Here is a 23909-nt window from a genome sequence, read left to right on the forward strand (position 1 = left end):
CTGTATCCCACCAACTCGATGATATATATCAACCATCTTGTTCAATCTCTGTCCAGTCTGTATCCCATCACCTCAATGATATATATCAACCATCTTGTTCAATCTCTGTCCAGTCTGTATCCCATCACCTCAATGATATATATCAGCCATCTTGTTCAATCTCTGTCCAGTCCGTATCCCACCAACTCAATGATATATATCAACCATCTTGTTCAATCTCTGTTCAGTCTGTATCCCACCACCTCAATGATATATATCAACCATCTTGTTCAATCTCTGTCCAGTCTGTATCCCACCACCTCAATGATATATATCAACCATCTTGTTCAATCTCTGTCCAGTCCGTATCCCACCAACTCAATGATATATATCAACCATCTTGTTCAATCTCTGTTCAGTCTGTATCCCACCACCTCAATGATATATATCAACCATCTTGTTCAATCTCTGTCCAGTCCGTATCCCACCAACTCAATGATATATATCAACCATCTTGTTCAATCTCTGTTCAGTCTGTATCCCACCACCTCAATGATATATATCAACCATCTTGTTCAATCTCTGTCCAGTCCGTATCCCACCAACTCAATGATATATATCAACCATCTTGTTCAATCTCTGTTCAGTCTGTATCCCACCACATCATTCAGCAGTCTTTCTTCTAACATTTGTCTTCATCAAGAAGTATTCTGTTGCACTTTTTGCCTCAGAGTTAATTCAGAATCTGATTTTATTACCTGGATCTACGAGAGCATCATCATTTTCCAGTTTTGTTGTGCATTGGTGTGGTAGTATTGAGTTTTTGAACTGTGAATGGCCGAGATACTGCAGCTCATTACTGGCAGCAAAGAGTCACAGGAGAGCAGTAAACCTGGGGTGGAGACTCTGATAATGTGGGACTGGCAGTGGTTTGGGCTTCAGCCCAGGTCAGTGTTCCTACAGACGGGCTGGATGTTCTTCCTCCACAATGAATCAGAAGTCCTGGGTGGCTGGAAATTTGCAGTAGGAAAATCCCTGATTACACTGCTCCATGTGAGACGTGGGGGGAGTGTGTGAGGATTCCGAGGTCGGTAAGTACCAGGTACAGCTCTGTGACCCTGTGATGGTTGGCCTGGAATGTCACCCAGTACTGAACCATGTTGCCTGTATTTATGAGCGGTTGAGTAGGTATTTCTGATCCAGGTTCTGATGTTTGGTTATTGAGTTAATTTAGAAGCAGTGATTGCTAATCTAAGAGAGTGAGTTCCCATTCCATCCGTCTCAGGATGAGGCTGTGATTAAATGGGCTGTTCCATGTTTGCACCAGGAAAAATGGTTCAGATGGTGTTTGGAAATCCACCTGCGGTCTCATGTCTCTGTCAGACAGTGGAAATCAAACAGAAGCTTGGGATGCTGGAGATCTGCACTAAAATCTGAAACTGTTTGAAGACATTCTGATGAAAGGTGTGAACCTGAATCATCAAATTTATTCCTCTCCCCACAGCTGTTCCTTACCCGCTGAGTGTTTTTGGTAATTCCAGTTTCTTTTTATTATACTCACCCTGGAATGGTTAAAATTTCCTGAAATGATTGCAAATTACCTTCAGGGTTACAGGAGGAAGGCAGCAATATGGTGTTGAAATAAAATCAGCCATGGTTGAGTGGTGGAGCAGACTCGATGGACCAAATCACCTAATTCTGTTCCTGTGTCTTATGTCTTACCACGAATGAACGATGACTCCTTCGTGTCCCATATCAGGTTTTGTGACGTCTGAGGACAATTACAGATTTGTTCACTCAGATCGTTATATTTGTCTTCAATGTTTAAATTTCACTGAGTTTATGTTTTTCGGAACATTGAGTAGAAATGACCTTCTTTGTATTGTTAACGTGTTTCATTATCTCTCTGGTTAAAGTTAGACCTGCAGTGAGAGATTTATTCGAAGAAAAGCCCACAACTGGAAGCAAACCACAACTATAGATGAGGGAACAACAACAAGTGAACCAGCCCAAGGACTGAGAGCACCAACTGGAGAGAATCCTTCTGACTCAGAGTTTCCTTTGATTCATTCAGGAGAAAGTTTGGTGAGTCTCATTTACTCAAACACTGGTCCTTTACCCATTACATACCTGCACAAAGGAAGGTAGGAAATAGTTGGGGTGAGACTGAATGTGCCTAGAAACATAGAAACATAGAAAATAGGTGCAGGAGTAGGCCATTCGGCCCTTCGAGCCTGCACCGCCATTTATTATGATCATGGCTGATCATCCAACTCAGAACCCAGCCTTCCCTCCATACCCCCTGACCCCTGTAGCCACAAGGGCCATATCTAACTCCCTCTTAAACATAGCCAATGAACTGGCCTCAACAGTTTGCTGTGGCAGAGAATTCCACAGATTCACCACTCTCTGTGTGAAGAAGTTTTTCCTAATCTCGGTCCTAAAAGGCTTCCCCTCTATCCTCAAACTGTGACCCCTCGTTCTGGACCTCCCCAACATCGGGAACAATCTTCCCGCATCTAGCCTGTCCAATCCCTTTAGGATCTTATACGTTTCAATCAGATCCCCCCTCAATCTTCTAAATTCCAACGAGTACAAGCCCAGTTCATCCAGTCTTTCTTCATATGAAAGACCTGCCATCCCAGGAATCAATCTGGTGAACCTTCTTTGTACTCCCTCTATGGCAAAGATGTCTTTCCTCAGATTAGGGGACCAAAACTGCACACAATACTCCAGGTGTGGTCTCACCAAGGCCTTGTACAACTGCAGTAGTACCTCCCTGCTCCTGTACTCGAATCCTCTCACTATAAATGCCAGCATACCATTCGCCTTTTTCACCGCCTGCTGTACCTGCATGCCCACTTTCAATGACTGGTGTATAATGACACCCAGGTCTCGTTGCACCTCCCCTTTTCCTAATCGGCCACCATTCAGATAATAATCTGTTTTCCTATTTTTGCCACCAAAGTGGATAACTTCACATTTATCCACATTAAATTGCATCTGCCATGAGTTTGCCCACTCACCCAAGCTATCCAAGTCACCCTGCATCCTCTTAGCATCCTCCTCACTGCTAACACTGCCACCCAGCTTCGTGTACCAGTTACGCCTCTGACAGACCCAGTTGCAATCACTCCTGATCTGGTAACGTGTTTTCAGCAGCCCAGCTCTACAAAGCCACACGTCTTCCCTCAGTGTTTGCTCATTTGCAGATCCTGCATCTTCTGAAGTAACTTTAGTGGGGTTTAGTTCTGAGTGGGGAGAGGGAAACAGAGGGGAGTATTTATACTTAATATCTTTCAAAAAAAAAAGTAATTGTTTGAAATTGCTGCGAACTCACTACCCATAACCTATACATTCTCAACCAAATTATGGACATAGATGACAAGTAGCAATAGGTGTAACCATGGGGAACATCACTAGGCACTGGACTCGAGTACAATAAACAGCCTTCCCTCATCACATTTTGCTTTCTACCATCCAGCTGCTCCCAGACTCTGGGCTCTGTAACAAACACAATGTTCCCAGCAAGATTAGACAGTAATTAATATAAAGAGATACTGATTGCTTCCGGAAAGGACACATGAGCTGTCTGATCCAATAGACCAGATCCTTCCTTGTTTACAACTTAATTTGGCCCAGGACCCCTCCTCTCAGGGTCACGCTACGTCCGATAACCCACACTACCCCAACCACTCTCCACCCCGCCAACCACACCACAACTCTCCCACCATTTATCCCACACCTGTACACGTGGACAGATCCCCTTCACCCATGTCTACCCTTCCAGCTTCGGGAACCACAACTAACTGACCTCACAATCCTGGCTTGGGAGCAAAACTGAAACCAGGGCTGCAGCACTGGACAGCCTGGACTGTGCAGGAGTCGGGCTCGGTCCCGGCCCTTTCCCATTGCAATCAGCCCTGTATTTACACAAACCCGAGATCAGCGCCTTCCTCTCTGCTGCCCACTGGGGTCGGCACTATGCTGCAATTTGTAGGAGATCCCCGCGTAACCACCTGTGGCTGGAGGTCGGAGAGAAAATGTAGAGTGTTTGGCTGTCTGGTCCTTTCACTGTGACACCCCCGAACTCTGCATTAACTCCATCCAAATGACTCTGGGCGAAAGTTAATTACCAACAAACATAATTCCTCTCAGCGATCAGCTGTCTGAATGGTTCACTCAGTTTTAGAGTAAGCAGTATCTGTGGTCCACACTGTGAGAGTGATTAATTTCCCAGGAGACAAAGACTGCAGGGATGAGAGGTTTTCTGTTCACTGATACTAATCTGTGTTTACCCTGATGGCAATTCTGGTTTACACCAGTAAACACGTTGTTTATGAAATTAGTGAACAGCAGGGTACTGCACTGAGTGAGCCACCTCAAATCAAATCACCCTGAAGATCCTCCCAGGAAACCATTTGGAGTTTTGTGACCCAGCTTGAGAAAAAGACCACGCTGCCCACCCCATCAACAACATGGCAAATCCGGCCACATAGCAGGGGACTTTACATCACACAGCACTGGATTCAGTGATAAAGCCCACTAATTTCTTCCTTTGTTCCCCTGAAATCATTAAAAACGCCCATTAAACAGCTTTTGAAAACAAGATGTCACCCACACATGACGTCAGTCTGCAACCCCACATGCTTGGTGTCACATGTGGGTTCCTCACACCGGGATCTGACGTCATGTGTGCAGTTCCTTGTGTCACATACATGCTGAGATGTTTCAACAAGGTAAAAAATGACCTGACCCACCACCATGGTTAACAGAGGGTTTACGAGCTGAGCTGTTCCCATTGGAGCAAAGCAATGTCAATCACTGGTTGCACCCAATAGCGGAAACAGACCAACCGAGAGGGTGTTACCCCTGCTGACCCTGTTTCCTGCTCCCACTCCGGCAAACCAGAACAAACCTCAAAGTAAATGTCCTGCTTTCTAATTTATTTCCATTTCCCTCTGAGGGAAGTTGGGGGCGTTTGTGCAGTGTCTCCTGTGGCTGGTGTCTGATGAATCACTGAGGGGTAGGAGGTGACCACTCAGCCCCTCTGTTTGATGCCGGTTCCCCAGGGTGCGAGTGATCTGGCAGAAGGAGGAGGGAGAACGAGGATAAATATGGTGTGAGGGGTTGGATAGGATGGAGTCTGGGAGGTTGTTTGTCCTGGTGGTGGATCAAGGAGCAGGTTGGGGGAAGGAGCCCATTGACAGTGGGGAAGGGACATGAGGGGCTCGTCTGTGGAAATGTCTGAGCCCATGGTGGTGGAGAGCAGAGATATTCACCACTTTGGGGGGCAAACACTGGCAGACTGTTGAGCTGCAAGTGGGGCCAATGGTCCGGGCAAAGTGGAAACGGGCATGGTGTTGGGGGACAAGGATGGACTGGTCTGGGTCTTATTGAATGACAGGACAGGCTGCAGGGACTGAGCAGCCTGCTCCTGTTCCTGTGTTTAAAGAGAAGGATTTACCAGACCCTTCTTGGGTCTGCAGGATGTCCCAGTGGGTGCAGTAGGGACCGGTGCTCGGAGCCCAGTTTTTCCCAAACTGTGTCAACAATTTGGCTGAGGGACCATTTTCAACATTTCCAAGGCTGCTCTTGAAAAAAATGTATATTCACACATTGTTAATGACATAAAACTTGTATTTCTACATTGATAATGAGACAGAATTGTATAACATATGTTCCGTGTGTTATCTGAATGTACTTGCCTGTGATGCTGCTACAAGTCAGTGTTTCTCTGTCCCTGTACCTTCCCGTACTTGTGCACTTGGCAATAAATTCAACAGGACCTGAGAAAACTCAGTGAGATTTGAATAGTGATGATCACCTTGGCAGCTCGGTAGGTCAATATAAAGAGATAATACACTGTTAAGTACAAGACCATTAACAGTGTCGATGAGCAGAGGGATCTCGGAGTCCCAAGTTCATCGCTCCCTGGAAGTGGTTGCACAGATTGACAGGGTGGTTAAGAAGGCAAATGACATGCTGGCCTTTATTAGTCATATATTGCATTCAAAATTCAGGAAGTTATGTTGCAGCTTCATAAAACTGGAGTTAGGCCACATCTGAAGTATTTCACACATTCTGGTTGCCTCATTCCAGGAAGGATATCAATGGCCCTGGAGAGGGTGCAGAAGAGGTTTACCAGGATATTGCCTGGATTGGAGGTCATGAGCTGTAACAAGAGGTTGGACAAACTTTAGTTGTTTTCTCTGGAGCGGCACAGGCTGGGGTGAGACGATGGAGGTTTATAAGATTATGAGAGGCACAGATAGAGAAGACAAACAATTTTTTTTATCCGGGTTAGCAATGTCTAATACAAGATGCCATGCATTTAGAGTGAGAGGGGGTTGCTGGAATGTGCTGCCTGGGCTGATGGTTCTGGCAGATACACTGGAGACTTTTCAGAGATATTTAGATCAGCACATGAATGTGAGGAAAATGGAAGGATATGGACATTGTTCTGGCAGATGGAATTAGTTTAGTTGGCAATTTGATTAATTGAATAGTTTGAGCACAACAATGTGGGTCGAAGGGCCTGTTCCTGTGCTGTACTGTTCTATGTTCTGTGTTTCTTGTCGAGAGATTTCAGTGTAACGGAGACAAAAGGAGTGAGTGGGACAACAGGTCAGCTGGAGACCAGTGTGGAAAATGTGAGATCACCCACTTCAGCAGGAGAAACAGAAATGCAGAGTGTATTTAAATGGAGAGTTTAAGTGCAGTGGGTAGAGAGGGAGGTGAAAGGTACATTGTATTTATTGTAAGAGTTATTGGGTATAAGAGTGAAATGACAGTAACAATTATTTGTGCTTTGTTGAGACTGTACCTGGAATATGGTGTAAAATCCCGCTCCCCACACTAACACGGGTCATACAGACCAAAGAACAAACTGCCGGAGGAACTCAGTGGGTCGGGCAGCATCTGTGGAGGGAAATGGACCGTCAACATTTCGGGCCGAGACCCTCCCTCTGGACTGAGAGTGGACGGGAAATAGTCAGAGAAAAGAGGTGAGGGGTGGGGATGGGGCAAGAGTGGGGAGTGAGAGGTGGATCCAGGTGAGGGGGGAGGTGAGAAGGTGGAAATAGTGACAGTGGTGGGAGGTGAGTGATTCAGGCTGCAGTTGATGGAAATTAATTTGATGGAGGATTAACGAAGAGGTTAGAGAGTATTTGTTATAGAGAGTGCAATGAAGATTCACCAGACTGATCCCTGGAGTGGTGGGGTCATCATATGAAGAAAGATCAAATGTGATAACCCTTTCATTTAGAGAATCGAGGACTGAGAGGTGAACACATCGAAATGCACAACATCATTACCGGTTGAACCAGGGATCCCAGTCTCTGAAAAAGGGGGTGGACTGACCGGGACTGAGATGAGGGGAAATGCCTCCACTCCGAGGGGGGTGAATGTCTGTAAATCCCCACCACAGAGGCCGGTGAAGACTCAGTGATCGTCCTCACATAAAACAGAGGTCGGCAGATGTGTGGAGACTGAAGGGATCGAGGAAATGAGGATCGGGCAGAAACATGTGGCTGAGATGGGAGAGCAGTCGTCATCCTGTTGATGGTTAGAGGGGCTGACTGGCCACATCTTGCTGTTTCTCACTTGATGTTTCAGTGTTGTTATCCAGAGAGGCCAGAGGAATGTGAATAGAAATTAGTTTTTAATTTAACATTGAAGTGTTTTAAATGAAATTTGCACAATTCCTGATTGGGTGTAAATTATGTGTCGAACTGTGATGGGAATCGAACCCGTGATTCTGTGACATGGAGGTAGAGGGAAAGGGTCAGGGAAGATAGGGAGGCGAAAACTAAACATTTCGCTGGTGTAAATATGGTATGATGTGGGAAATGCAGCGGATGAGTCGGGCAGCATGTGAGGGGCAAGGAGCAGAGTCACCGGGCCAGGTGGGAGATCCTCCACCCGTCATGTGATCCCGTTTCCTGTTCACATTTTTCTACAGCATCTGTAGGTCCCTGCTCTACGTGTACGTGTAGCTTCATCTTTCACCCATTCAGACAAGGCAGTGAGATCAGGATCTGTCATGGGTCCTCTCGTTGTGGGTGGGCAATATGTTTTTTGTTCTGTAATATGGCAGTATGTTTCATTCTACTGTTTCGACCTGCCGAAGTGCAGCCAATGCTTCTGGGTATATGACCCACTCGCGTGAGAATTTAGCCTTTTCTATTTACCTGAGCTTCTCATAAATGTGTACAGTTCAGTTAAGCTTCGCTCCAGAGTTTCCAAAACAACCCAATCAATCAGATAGTTCCACACAGTTGAATTAGTTTATTACATTTTAAAATTTTTATTTTGCGCTGCTTATATAATTTAACCATTTAACATGTATGTTCTTATTGTCATTCACAGTTGTTAAAAACTATTGTAATGTAGTAGGTTCTACTGCTGCCGCAAAGACGAATTTCATGACATATGCCAGTGATATTAAACGTTATTTTGATATTGACATGGGAGACCCAGTTACCGGAGATCTTAATGTAAGACTGAAACTATTCCATTTATTTGCGTTCCTCAGAAATGACAACAGTTCTTTTAAGTTTCCCTCTGAAGCTCCAAAGCAGAAGCTCAGTCTGTCTAATATTTCCACACAATTAAAATGGGGAATTTGTTTATTCTTGTCATGTACTCGGCTACAGTGAAAATCTTGTCTGACGTACCATCCGCACATATCAGTACTTTATTACGGTACATTGAGCTGATAGATAAGAAAACAATAACTGTAACAAAGCATTATGGCTGCAGAGAAAGTGCAGTGTAGATAGACGTATGGGGCAAGGTCACGTCGAATTACATTGTGGGGTCGCGCCCATTTTATTGTACTGGAGACCATTCATTCGGTTTACAACCGCAGACAGGAAGCTGTCCATGAGCCTGATGGTACGCGTTTTAAGGCTTTTGTATCTCTTCCCCGATGGGGGATTGGGTTTGCAGCCAGAATGTCCCAGGTTGTGGGGATCTTTGAGTACACGGCCTGTTTTTCCGATGCAGGAGGAAGTGTAGGAAGAGTCCATGCTGGGGGGGTGGGGGTGGGGAGGGCTTGTTCGTATGATGCTTCCAGCTCAGTCCAAAATTCTCTGCAGTTCCTTGCAGTCATGGGCAGAGCAGTAGCCATACAAAGGAGTGAAGTATCGACAAGAAGCTCAGAGACTTCAGCCTTTACCCTGCTTCTAGTCACTGTCCCTCATTGAGAGTTAGTGGCCTCAGGAGCAGATGTGACAGATTGATAGTGGGGTGGGGTAGTACATCAGGCACATATGTCAAAAGATAAATTAGCCTGTATTTTTCCCAATATTAATCCTCTTTGTGACAGATGTAATATTGAGGTAGATACTTTAACCCATATGTTTTGGTCTTGTATCAAGATAGTTAATTTTTGGAAAGATGTCTTTAAAACTTTATCAAAAGTCTTGAATTTGGATCTACAACCAAATTTATTTACAGCAATTTTTTGTGATTATTCCACCAGAAGCAGGATGTATTCCTGTTTCCGCTCAACGGATGGTAGCTTTTTCAACTTTATTGGCTAGGAGAACAATTTTGCTTAAAGGGAAGGACTTCAATCCACCTATATTTTATTGGCTTTTCTCCATTATATCCTGTCTAAGTTTTGAGAAAATAAGAGGTCAGACATTTGATACATCCTTTAAATTTGAAGAAACCTGGCGACCTTTTATTCAATATTTTCATATGGTTTGATGTATTGCTCTTCCAGTTACTTCCTCGAAACTGGATTTGATCAGAGAGTTCTTTTTTTCTTGCTCTTACTCTCAGTATGGGCTGCCCAGTCCCCCCCCTTTTTTTTTTCCTTTTTCTCTCTTTTTCGTTTTATTTTCTGTTTTTGCTTATAGAGAATAGTTTTTTAATCTATATAAAATTACAAAAGTTTCTTTGTCTTTTTTTCTTTTTATGAAATGATAAGAGGAGAATTGATTATCTTATTGATTATCTTATATTTTTATTATATACTATTAGATGAATACTACGTATGATCTTGACAATGTTTATTTTACCTTTTATATGTATTGTTATCGCTATAGATATTTGAGATAGTTCTCTTGTTTGTATATATATATATGTACTTTTTAAAAAAAAAATTAAAAGATTGGTAAAGATAGTGGGGTGGGGAGGTTGTTGTGAGCATTGACTATATCGACTGTATTATCCCTGTGTTGTAATGAAGAGAAAACTAATGAATGTGGGCATTACATTTGTGCAACTTTTTTCAGGCCATCACAAACATCTTGTAATCAGTAAATAGTTGTGCATCATTTAAAGTAAAAAAAAAAAGAAAATGCTGGAAACGTTCAACAGATCAGGCAGCAACTTGGACAGTCCCAGTTCTGATATTGGGTCTTCCACAGTATCTCTTTCCACAGATCCAATCGGATATACCGAGTTTCCAGCACTTTAATTTCAATTTTTTATTAAAAGGATCTTATTCCAGTGAGCCTACAGGAAATATGACGGCCAACTGAGCTGGGCAAGATCTCATTTAGCAATGAGGGAATGATAAAATGTGTTCAGTTTAGCTGCTGAAGACGATGTAAAACATATCCCCGGCATCTAATGACCCACGCCTAGGTTTTCCAACCGGATCATTGGCCCAGTCAGATGATCTTCAGGTTCCTGTTCTGCCATAGGTTGACACAGGAGTGTTAGTTTTTGAACTCCTAACGGCCGGGACACTGCAGCATATTACCAGTAGCAAGGAGTCCTGGGCCGGTTAGTGCTTGGGCTGTAATCCTGGGAAACACCAGGCATATGGAGTTCTCAATGTCTGGGATTTGGCCCAGGTCAGTACTTCTACAGTTGGGACTGGATGTCCCTCCTTCCACAATGAATCAGAAGTCTTGGGCAGCTGGACATCGGTTTTGGGAAAATCCCCCATCGAGGCACGACTGCGCAAGCTGAGTTTAAAAAGAAGACAGCTTTATAAAGCGGGTGTCTAAGTAGAATAAATCAGAGCAGGAGGGCTTTGGCTCAATGGGCCTAGGTGATAATGCGTCGGGGCGAGCTAAGTTACTTGTGAAGAATAGAAACAGGAAGTATGTGTGTGAGGCCGGTGTTCTGTACTGGGTGTCAGGAGTGGGAAGTCTGGTAGACAACGAGCCTCCCCGACGGCCACTTCTGAGCCAGGTGTTATGAGTTGCGGCACCAGAGGGACCGTGTTAGGGAACTGGAGATGCAGCTCGATGACCTGGTCAGGCAGAGTGCGGAGGTGATAGAGAAGAGTCAAGTAGCTCCGGGGCCTTGGAAGACAGGTAAGTCAGTAACAGTCAGGACTGGGAAGGACAAGAGAGTACCCCTGGGGCTGACCCGTTAGCAATAAGTACACCTGCTTGAGTACTCTGGGGGGCGGGTGCGGCCTAACTGGGGGAAGCAACAGTGGTTGCATCTCTGGCACAGAGTCTGGCCCTGTTACTCAGAAGGGTAAGGAAAGGAAGAGGATGGCAGCAGTGATAGGGGACTCTATAGTTACGAGGTCAGACACAGGATTGTGTGGATGCAGGAAAGAAACACGGATGGTAGCTTCCCTCCCAGGTACTAGGGTCCGGGCTGTTCCTGATCGCGTCCATGATATCCTGAAGAGGGAAAGAGAACAGCTAGGGGTCATGGTAAATATTGGTACCAACGAAATAGGCAGGGAAAGGGAGGATGTCCTGAAAACAGACTACAGGGAGTATGGAAGGAAGTTGAGAAGCAGGACATCAATGGTAGTAATCTCAGGATTATTGTCTGTGCCGTGTGACAGTGAATATAGGAATAGAGTGAGGTAGAGGATAAATGCGTGGCTGAGGGATTAGAGTAGGGGGAAGGGATTCAGATACCTGGATTATTTGGACCTCTTTTGGGGCAGGCGTGACCTGTACAAAAACGACGGGTTGCACTGGAATACGAGGGGGACGAATATCCTGGCAGGGAGGTTTGCTAAGGCACTTGGGGAGAGTTTAAATGCGAATTGCAAGGGGGTGGGAACCGAATTGAAGAGGCGGAGGAAGGGACGGTTGGCTCGCCAAGAGAAAGTTTGTAGACAGTGCAGAGGTAGGATAGGCAGATATGTGCTCAGATTGATGGTCTGAAGTGTGTCTATTTTACTGCAAGGAGTACTTTGAAGAAAGCAAATGAGCTTGGAGTATGGATCAGTACTTGGAGCTATGATGTTTTGGCCATTTCAGAGACTTGGATGGCTCAGTGGCAGCTTAGAGTGCCAGGCTTCAGATGTTTCAGAATGGATGGGGAGGGAGGCAAAGGTGGGGACGTAGCACTGCTGATCAGAGATAGTGTCATGGCAGCAGAAAAGAAAGAAGTCCACAAGACCATAAGATATAGAAGCAGAAGTAGGCCATTCAGCTCATCTAGTCTGCTCCGCCATTTAATCATGGGCTGATCCAATTGTTCCAGTCATCCCCACTCCCCTGCTTTCACCCCATACCCTTTAATGTCCTGGTTAATTAAAATCCTATCCATCACTACCTTAAATGCACCCAATGACTTGTCCTCCACAGCCGCTCCTGGCAAAAAATTCCACAGATTTACCACCCTCTGACTAAAGTAGTTTCTCCGCATCTCTGTTCTAAATGGATGTCCTTCAATCCTGAAGTCGTGCCCTCTTGTCCTAGACTCCTCTACCATGGGAAATAACTTTGCCATATCTAATCTCTTCAGGCCTTTCAACGTTCATAAAGTTTCTATGAGATACCCCTTCATTCTCCTGAACTCCAGGGAATACAACACAAGTGCTGCCAGACATTCCTCATCCTTTTAGTTCTGGAATCATTCTTGTGAATCTTCTCTGAACCCTCTCCAATGTCAGTATATCCTTTCTGAAATAAGGAACCCAAAAATGCACACAATATTCTGTGTGATATCACGAGTGCCTTATACAGACTCATCATCACGTCCCTGATCTTATATTCTATACATCTACAAATGAATGCCAACATTGCATTCGCCTTCTTCACCATCTGGAGGTTAATCTTTATTGTATCCTGCGGAAGGACTCCCTTTGCATCTCTCATTTTCAATTCTCTCCCCATATAAAGAATAGTCTGCCCGTTTATTTCTTCCACCAGAGTGCATGACCATACACTTTCCCACATTGTATTTCATTTGCCACGTCCCTGCGCATTCCCCTAAACTATCTAAGTCTGTCTGCAGGCTCTCTTTCCAACACTACACGCTCCTCCACCTATCTTTATATCATCAGCAAATTTAGCCACAAAGCCATTCATCCCATAGTCCAAACCATTGACATAAATCGTAAAAAGCAACGTCCCAACATCGACCACTGTTCAACTCCACTGGTAACCGGCTGGTTGCCAAAATAAGATTCCTTTCTTCCCACTCCCTGTTTTCTGCCGATCGGCCAATGCTCCACCCATGCCAGTACCTCCCCTGTAATTCCTGGGCTCCTATCTTTCGATGTAGCCTCGTATGCGGCACGATGTCAAAGACCCTCTGAAAATCTACGTACACCACATCGACTGCTTCTCCTTTGTCCACCTCAAATAATTGTAGTAGGCTATACAGGCATAACATTCCTTTCAGGAAACCGTGCTGGCCTTGGCCTATCTTGTCATGTGCCTCCAGGTACTCTGTAATCTCATCACTAGCAATCAGTTCCAACAACTTCCCAACCACTGACGTCAGGCTAACAGGCCTATAGTTTCCTTTCTGCTGCCTCCCACCCTTCTTAAATAGCGGAGTAACATTGGCAATTTTCCAATTATCCGGTACAATGCCAGAATCTATCGATTCTTGAAGGATCATTGTTAATGCTTCTCTCCAGCTACTCCATTCAAAACCCGAGGGTGCTTTCCATCAGTTCCAGGAGATTTATCAACCTTCAGACCATTAAGCTTCCTGAGCACATTCTCAATCGTAATTTTCACTGCACATACTTCACTTCTCTGACACCCTTGAATGTCCGGTATACTGCAGATGCCTTCCACTGTGAAGACTGATGCAAAATACGTATTCAGATTCCTCAGTCATCTCTTCGCCTCTCATTACAATATCTCGGGCATCATTTTCTATTGGTCCTATACCTACCCCCAACTCTGTATTACCCTTTATACACTGAAAAAAAAACTTAGCAGCTTCTAGACAATAGACAATAGAGAATAGGTGCAGGAGTAGGCCGTTCAACCCTTCGAGCCAGCACCGCCATTCACTGTGATCATGGCTGATTATCCTCGATCAGTATCCAGTTTCTGCCTTATCCCCATAACCTTTGATTCCGCTATCTTTAAGAGCTTCTTTGATATTAGTTGCCAGCTGCGTTTCATAATTCATCTCTTCCTTCCCACTGACCTTCTTAGTTTCCTTCTGCAATTTTTGAAAAGCTCCCCAATCCTCTACCTCCCACTAGCTTGGCTTCCTTGTATGCCCTATGTTTTGTCTTTACTTTGCCTCTAACTTCACTTGTCAGCCACGGTACTGTCCTCCTTCCATGCGAAAATGTCTTCCTATTTGGAATATATCTGTCTTGCACTTCACTCATTTTTCGCAGAAACTCCAGCCATTGCTGCTCTGCTGTCTTTCCTGCAAATGTCCCTTTCTCGTCAACCTTGACCAGGCCCCCTCTCATGCCATTGTAATTTCCTTTATTCCACTGAAACACCGACACATTAGAATTTAGTTTCTCCTTCTTGAATTTCAAAGGGAACTCAATCATGTTGTGACCACTGTTCCCTCAGGGTTCCTTAACCTTAAGCTCTCTCATCACCTCCGGATCATTGCACAATACCGAATGCAGAAAAGAGGATTCCCCAGTGGGCTTAACAACAAGCTGTTCTAAAAAAGCCACTCCTTACAAATTCTACAAATTCTCTCTCTTCAGGTACTGTACTGACCTGTTTTTTCCAAATCCACTTGCACGTTAAAATCCCCAACGATTATCATAACATTACCCTTCTGACACGCCTTTTCTATCTCCTGCTGTAAATTGTAATCCACATCCCGGATGCTGTTTCGAGGCCTGTATAAAACTGCCATTAGGGTCCTTTTATCCCTGCCATTTCTTAACTCAACCCGTAGAGACGCTACACCTTCCGATCCTATGTCATACCTTTTATATGATTTAATATTGTTTCTTATACCCAGGGCCACACCACCCCCTCTACCGACTAACCTATCCTTCTGATACACCATATATCCTTGGGGAGATTGTCTACTGGGTCTCCGTGGGTGGAAGTTAGTAACAGGAAGGGGTCAATAACTCTACCGTGTGTTTTTATAGACCACTGAATAGTAACAGGGACATCGAGGAGCAGATAGGGAGACGGGTTCTGGAAAGGTGTAATAATTACAGGGGCGTTGTGGTGGGAGATTTTAATTTCCCATGTATTGATTGTCAACTCCCAAGAGCAAGAGGTTTAGATGGGGTAAAGTTTGGTAGGTGTGTTCAGGAAGGTTTCTTGATATAGAAAGAAATATGTGGATAAGCCTAGAAGAGGAGAGGCTGTACTTGATCTGGTATTGAGAAATGAACCTGGTCAGGTGTCAAATCTCTCAGTGTGAGGGCATTTTAGAGATAGTGATCACAATTCTATCTCCTTTACCATAGCATTGGAGAGGGATAGGAACAGACAAGTTATGAAAGCATTTAATTGGAGGAAGGGGAAATATGAGTCTATTTGTCTGAAATTTGGAAGCATAAATTGGGAACAGATGTTCTCGGGGAAATGTACGGAAGAAATATGGCAAATGTTGAGGGGATATCTGCATGGGGTTCTGCGTAGGTACGTTCCAGTGAGACAGGGAAAGAATGGTAGGGTACAGGAACCGTGGCGCACAAAGTCTGTTGAAAATCTAGTCAAGAAGAAAAGAAAATCTTACGAAAGGTTTAAAAACCTGGTAATGATAGAGATCCAGAAGATTATAAGACTAGCAGGAAAGAGCTGAAGGATGACATTAGGACAGCTGGAAGGGGCCATGAGGAGGCCTTGGCGAGGAGTATTAAGGAAACCCCCATTGCATACGACAAGTATGTGAGAAGCAAGAAGATAAGACGTGAGAGAACAGAAAAAATCAACTGTGACAGTGGAAATATGTGTCTGGAACCGGAGGAGACAGCAGAGGTACTTAAAGAATACTTTCCATCAGTATCCACACCAGAAAAGGATCTTGGCGATTCTACGGATGACTTGCAACGGACTGAAAAGCTTGGGCATATAGCTATTAAGAAAGATGATGTGCTGGAGCTTTTGGAAAGCATAAAGCATCACCAGGACAGGAGGAGAAGTACCAGGCTACTGTGGGAGGTGAGAAAGGAGATTGCTGAGCCTCTGGCGATGATCTTTGCATCATAAAAGGGGATGGAAGAGGTTCTGGAAGATGGAAGGGTTGCGGATGTCGTTCCCTTATTCAAGAAAGGGAGTCGAGATAGCCCAGGAAAATATAGACCAGTGAGTTTTATTTCAGTAGTTGGTAAGTTGATGGAAAACATCCTGAGAGGCAGGATTGATGAACATTTGGAGAGGCATAATATGATTAGTCAACATGGGTTTGTGCCTTACGAGCCGAATTGAATTGTTTGACGATGTGACTGAACACATTGATGAAGACAGAGAAGTAGATGTAGTGTGTATGGATTTCAGCAAGGCATTTGATAAGGTACTCCATGCCAGGCTTATTGAGAAAGTAAGGAGGCATGGGATAAACGGGGATATTTCTTTGTGGATCCAGAACTGGCTTCACAGAACGCAAAGTGTGGTTGTAGAAGGGTCATATTCTTCATGGAGGTCGGTGACCAGTGGTGTGTCTCAGGGATCTGTTCTGAGATCACTACTCTTTATGATTTTTATAAATGACCTGTGCGAGGAAGTGGAGGGATGGGTTAGTAAATTTGCTGATGACGCAAAGGTTGGGGATGTTGTGGATAGTGTGGAGGGCTGTGAGAGGTTACAGCGGGACATCGATAGGATGCAAAACTGGGCTGAGAGGTGGCTGATAGAGTTCAGACCATATAATTGTGAGGCGGTTCATTTTGGTATGTCAAATATGATGGCAGAATATAGAATTAATGGTAAGACTCTTGGCAGCGTGGAGTTTCAGAGGGATCTTTGTGTCTGAGTCCATTGGACACTTAAAGCTGCTACACAGCTGCTCAAAGCTTGACTCTGTGGTTAAGAAGGCGTAGGGTGCATTGGCCTTCAACAACCGTGATATTGAGTTTCGGAGCCGAGAAGTAATGTTGCAGCAACATAGGACCCTGGTCAGACCCCACTTGGAGTACTATGCTCAGTTTTGGTCACCGCACTGCAGGAAGGATATGGAAACCATAGAAAGAATGCAGAGGAGACTTACAAGGATTTTGCCCAGATTGGGGAGCATACCTTAAGGAAATTTGGTAAGTGAACTCGGCGTTTTCTCCTTGGAGCACCGGAGAATCAGAGGTGACCTGATAGAGGTGTACAGGATGATCAGAGGCATTCATCATGTGGATAGACAGACACTTTGTCCCAGGGCTGAAATGGCTAACACGAGAGGGCACAGTTTTAAGGTGCTGGGAAGTAGGTACAGAGGAGATGTCAGGGGTAATATTTTTACGCAGAGAGCGGTGAGTGCATGGAATGGGCTGCCAGTGACATTGGTGGAGCGTCTTTAAAGAGACTTTCGGATAGGGACATGGAGCTTAGAAAAATAGAGGGCTGTGGGTAACCCAAGGTAATTTCCAAAGTAAGTACGGGTTCGGCACAACATTGGAGGCCGAAGGACCTGTATTGTGCTGTAGGTTTTCAATGTTCGATGTACACCACTCGAAGTGAGATGTGTGGACGATGTGTGAGGATTCGGGGGTCTGTCAGTGGCAGATTCAGCAGTGTGACCCTGTGATGTTGGGTCCTGGGATATCCCAGTTTTAGATCCAAGTATAATGGACCCGGGGTTCAAGCTGCACAGGTTTATGAGGTGTTGAGCAAGTATTTATTTTCTAAGCGCAGATGTTTGTTTCTGGAGTTCCTTAGGAAGTAATGACTGCTATACCAAGGAAAGGATGAGTTACCATCCCATCCCTCACAAAGAGAAGCTGTGAGTAAATGGGCTGTTCCGTGTTTACAACAGTAGAAATAGACCCGTGAGTTTGGTGTTCAATCTGTGTTTGGAAATCCCCCCTTACTGTCACCTGTTTGTCACTCGGTGGAAATCAGACAGAATCTCAAGATGCTGGAAATCTGCACTAAAAACGGAAAATAGTTGAAGCCATTCTGACGAACGGTTGTGAACCCGAACCGCTGACTTTGTTCCTCTGGAAATGGACCTGTGCACAGGCGCTTGTTTTGTGATACTCAGTGGAACAGAAAAGAAACCACAACTTTTCCCTCTGAATTATCCTGGTACCACTTTCCCTGTTATTTCTGGAAATGTGTTCAGTACAATTGCTGCTCACATGGTTCACAAGAGTAGTCTCAGGAATGAGAGGGTTTTTGTAGGACAAACATTTGATGACTCTGGGCCTGTACTCTATGGAGTTCAGGTGAAGAGGTGGACCGGATCTTATTTAAACCTACAGAATGCTGAACAGCCTGGATGCACAGTGGACATGGTGAGGATATTTCCTTCAGACGGGGAGTCTGTGGTCTGAGAGGACAGCCTCGAAATAAACAAGCTTCCCTTTAACACTGAGATGAGAGAACTTCTTCAGCCAAAGAGTGGTCAATGTGTGGAGTTTGTTGCAATAGATGGTGGTTGAGGCCGTCACTGGGTCTATTTATGGCAGAGGTTAATACATTATTGCTCGCTAAGTCGGAAACATTATTTTGTTAGCCAGAACTACCAGAGGATTGATTGAATACAGCACGGGACATGGTTAAAAGCAGCCTTTACAATTTTAGATTCATCATTTCAAAATGGCTGTAGTGTTAATATTTTTCATGATCAAACTCGCAGCATATGAGGTTCAGTTTGTTATTTCCCTTTTCGGTTATTTTTGGTGAGCCACTTCCTCCGTTTCCAGGGTAACAGCCTATCAGAGCTTCAAGAAGAGTTGCACGTTTGAATCGCTCTGTGGTCACCGCATCTCAGCGTAGAGACTCTGGCCTCAGAGCAAAAGCAACAGAGTGACAGTGGGAGGAAAGGATGCTGTGAGCATTGACTGTATGGGATGTATTACACCAGGGTCAGAATGAACTGAGACTAACAAATGTAACAGAGTGACAGTGGGAGGAAAGGATGCTGTGACCATTGCCTGTACGGGATGGATTACACCAAGGTCAGAATGAACTGAAACTAACAAATGTAACAGACTGACAGTGGGAGGAAAGGATGCTGTGAGCACTGACTGTATGGGATGGATTACACCAGGGTCAGAATGAACTGAGACTAACAAATGTAACAGAGTGACAGTGGGAGGAAAGGATGCTGTGAGCATTGACTGTACGGGATGGATTACACCAAGGTCAGAGTGAACTGAGACTAACAAATGTAACAGACTGACAGTGGGAGGAAAGGATGCTGTGAGCATTGACTGTATGGGATGTATTACACCAGGGTCAGAATGAACTGAGAACTAACAAATGTAACAGACTGACAGTGGGAGGAAAGGATGCTGTGACCATTGACTGTATGGGATGGATTACACCAGGGTCAGAATGAACTGAGAACTAACAAATGTAACAGAGTGACAGTGGGAGGAAAGGATGCTGTGACCATTGACTGTATGGGGTGGATTACACCAGGGTCAGAATGAACTGAGAACTAACAAATGTAACAGAATGACAGTGGGAGGAAAGGATGCTATGACCATTGACTGTACGGGATGGATTACACCAGGGTCAGAATGAACTGAGACTAACAAATGTAACAGAGTGACAGTGGGAGGAAAGGATGCTGTGAGCATTGACTGTATGGGATGGATTACACCAGGGTCAGAATGAACTGAGACTAACAAATGCAACAGAGTGACAGTGGGAGGAAAGGATGCTGTCAGCATTGACTGTACGGGATGGATTACACCAGGGTCAGAATGAACTGAGAACTAACAAATGTAACAGAGTGACAGTGGGAGGAAAGGATGCTATGACCATTGACTGTACGGGATGGATTACACCAGGGTCAGAATGAACTGAGACTAACAAATGTAACAGAGTGACAGTGGGAGGAAAGGATGCTGTGAGCATTGACTGTATGGGATGTATTACACCAGGGTCAGAATGAACTGAGACTAACAAATGTAACAGAGTGACAGTGGGAGGAAAGGATGCTGCGAGCATTGACTGTATGGGATGGATTACACCAGGGTCAGAATGAACTGAGACTAACAAATGTAACAGAGTGACAGTGGGAGGAAAGGATGCTGTGAGCATTGACTGTACGGGATGGATTACACCAAGGTCAGAGTGAACTGAGACTAACAAATGTAACAGACTGACAGTGGGAGGAAAGGATGCTGTGAGCATTGACTGTATGGGATGTATTACACCAGGGTCAGAATGAACTGAGAACTAACAAATGTAACAGACTGACAGTGGGAGGAAAGGATGCTGTGACCATTGACTGTATGGGATGGATTACACCAGGGTCAGAATGAACTGAGAACTAACAAATGTAACAGAGTGACAGTGGGAGGAAAGGATGCTGTGACCATTGACTGTATGGGGTGGATTACACCAGGGTCAGAATGAACTGAGAACTAACAAATGTAACAGAATGACAGTGGGAGGAAAGGATGCTATGACCATTGACTGTACGGGATGGATTACACCAGGGTCAGAATGAACTGAGACTAACAAATGTAACAGAGTGACAGTGGGAGGAAAGGATGCTGTGAGCATTGACTGTATGGGATGGATTACACCAGGGTCAGAATGAACTGAGACTAACAAATGCAACAGAGTGACAGTGGGAGGAAAGGATGCTGTCAGCATTGACTGTACGGGATGGATTACACCAGGGTCAGAATGAACTGAGAACTAACAAATGTAACAGAGTGACAGTGGGAGGAAAGGATGCTATGACCATTGACTGTACGGGATGGATTACACCAGGGTCAGAATGAACTGAGACTAACAAATGTAACAGAGTGACAGTGGGAGGAAAGGATGCTGTGAGCATTGACTGTATGGGATGTATTACACCAGGGTCAGAATGAACTGAGACTAACAAATGTAACAGAGTGACAGTGGGAGGAAAGGATGCTGCGAGCATTGACTGTATGGGATGGATTACACCAGGGTCAGAATGAACTGAGACTAACAAATGTAACAGAGTGACAGTGGGAGGAAAGGATGCTGTGAGCATTGACTGTACGGGATGGATTACACCAGGGTCAGAATGAACTTGGAACTAACAAACCAGTTGGGGTGGGGTGGCAATTGCACAGTTTGAGGTGTTGCTGACATTTTGCAATCAGTTACTATCTGTGCATTAAAATGACGAGAAAAAAAGAAAACGACAGTTGCAGGAAATTTAAAGTAAGGAGGAGAAAATACTGGAAACGCTCAGCAGGTCGGCAGCACCTTGAACCGTCCCACTTGTGTTCCTAGGTCTTCCACCATTTCTCCTTTCACAGATGTCGTCTGATGTACTGAGCTCCCAGCATTTTCTACTGTATAATGTTACATTTTGTTCCTGCTACACTGCAGGAAACTTCGCAGCAAACAGTGCTGGGCGAGATCCCACACAGCAAGAAGATAGTGAACAAATGTACTCGGTTTAGCTGCTGGGGACAGGCTGAAGTGTATCCGCATCCTCTCACAATCTACAGACCGGGGAACCAGCCTGAGCTCCGGCCAAGGCAGAGGGTCATTAGGTTCCAGTTTCACCTTAGATTGTGAATCGGAAATGGTAGGAACACCACGGCAAATCACAGGCATCTACTCCCTCACACATTCAATGCATATCCTCTGGTATTAGATATTTCTAAACAGCAGAAAGATACTCCCTGTCTACTCTGTCTCTGCCTCTTTTAATCTTATAAACCTCTACCAGATTTCCCCTCAGTCCCCACTGCTTCAAGGAGAACAACCCAAAATTTGCACTAAAAACTGGATGATATTTGAATCCATTCTGATGAATGGTTAGGAAACTGAATTGTTAACTTTGTTCCTCACTCCATGTCAATTCCTTACCTGCTGAGCGTTTCTATAATTCCAGTTTCTCTTTATTACATTCACCATGGAGTACTTTAAATCTGCTGGAAATGAACCAGTGTATCAGTGCTTGTTTTGTGATAGTTAGTAGAACAGTAAAGAAACCAGAGCTTTTCCCAGTAAAATTATCCTGGTTCCAGTTGTCCTGTTCTTCCTGGAAATGTGTTCAGTACAGTTGTTGCTGAGGAATGATAAGCTTTATGCATGAGGATCATTTGATGGCTCTGGGCCTGTGTTCAGTGGAGTTCAGAGGGATGGTGGTTGAAGGGGGGGTGGTGTGGGCGGGAGTGATGATTTACACCAACTGAATAACAACAAGCCTGCTTACAGTGGGAAAGGAGAGGATGTCTTAATTAGACAGAGTCTGGGATCTGAGAGTGCAGCCTCAGGATAAAGAAGCATCACTTTATAACTGAGACGAGAACAATTACTTTAGTCAAATGTTGGTTGACCTGTGGAATTTGATACCCGGGGCAAAGGTGTTTGATATCATTATGTACCCAGAGAGAATGGGTCAAAACATGTCCTCACGGAGAGAAAGTCCAGAAAAGAAGGAGGTGGAACCAGCAACACACACAAAATGTTGGAGGAACTCAGCAGGCCAGGCAGCATCTATGGAAAAGAGTACTGCCTTGCAGAGGGTGGTTCGGGGAGCAGAGAAGGTTATTGGGTCTCCCTCCCTTCTGTCCAAGACCTCTTTCAGAGGCGATGCCTCCAGAAGACACGGTACATCATTAAAGACCCCTCACACCCTCTCCATGAACTGTTTGTTCTTCTGCCATCAGGCAAACGTTACAGAAGCATCAAAACTAAAACCACAAGGCTACTAAACAGCTTCCTCCCACAGGCAGTCAGACTGCTAAATAGCTGCTCTACCTGACTGTGCTTTGGACACTTTTAACTTGCACTGGACATTTATAACTGATTTTAACTGATACGTGCAACACACATCAAAGTTGCTGGTGAACGCAGCAGGCCAAGCAGCATCTATAGGAAGAGGCGCAGTCGACGTTTCAGGCCGAGACCCTTCGTCAGGACTAACTGAAGGAAGAGTGAGTAAGGGATTTGAAAGCTGGAGGGGGAGGGGGAGATGCAAAATGATAGGAGAAGACAAGAGGGGGAGGGATAGAGCCGAGAGCTGGACAGGTGATAGGCAAAAGGGGATACGAGAGGATCATGGGACAGGAGGTCCGGGAAGAAAGACGGGGGGGGTGGGGGGGTGGGGGGGTGACCCAGAGGATGGGCAAGAGGTATATTCAGAGGGACAGGGGGAGAAAAAGGAGAGTGAGAGAAAGAATGTGTGCATAAAAATGAGTAACAGATGGGGTACGAGGGGGAGGTGGGGCATTAGCGGAAGTTGGAGAAGTCGATGTTCATGCCATCAGGTTGGAGGCTACCCAGACGGAATATAAGGTGTTGTTCCTCCAACCTGAGTGTGGCTTCATCTCCACAGTAGAGGAGGCCGTGGACAGACATGTCAGAATGGGAATGGGATGTGGAATTAAAATGTGTGGCCACTGGGAGATCCTGCTAGAGTTTTCTCTGTTCATCTTTGTCATAATGAAACTCAAAGCATGTCAAGTTGAGTCTGTTATTTCATATTTCAGTTCGTTTTCCTGAGCCACTTCCTCCATCACCAGGGTAACAGCCCACCAGAGCTACAGGGTGTTGAACATTTTTGTCTCTCTCTGGTAACTGTCCCTCAGTGGCCTCAGGAGCCGGGGTGGATGCCCGGATGCCTTGAGAATTCACTGTCTGGAATGTGAATCCTTTGTTGGAATGAAGAAGATAACTAATGAATGTAGGGATTGCATTTAT

The 23909-nt window shown here is 44.9% G+C and overlaps 1 protein-coding gene across 1 annotated transcript in view; it reads left to right on the forward strand.

Moving 5' to 3' along the window:
* The first annotated feature begins 6867 nt into the window (after positions 1 to 6867).
* The window catches only part of LOC134342036 (NACHT, LRR and PYD domains-containing protein 3-like), a 52221-nt gene continuing 35179 nt past the window's right edge, over positions 6868 to 23909 (forward strand). Inside the window, exon 1 of the mRNA XM_063039974.1 lies at positions 6868 to 6986. Coding sequence (XP_062896044.1) covers positions 6913 to 6986 — 74 coding nt within the window. The 5' untranslated portion in view covers positions 6868 to 6912. The remainder of the gene's footprint in view (positions 6987 to 23909) is intronic.

The sequence above is a fragment of the Mobula hypostoma genome, unplaced genomic scaffold, assembly GCF_963921235.1.
Source record: "Mobula hypostoma unplaced genomic scaffold, sMobHyp1.1 scaffold_79, whole genome shotgun sequence".
In the NCBI taxonomy this organism is placed as follows: Eukaryota; Metazoa; Chordata; class Chondrichthyes; order Myliobatiformes; family Myliobatidae; genus Mobula; species Mobula hypostoma.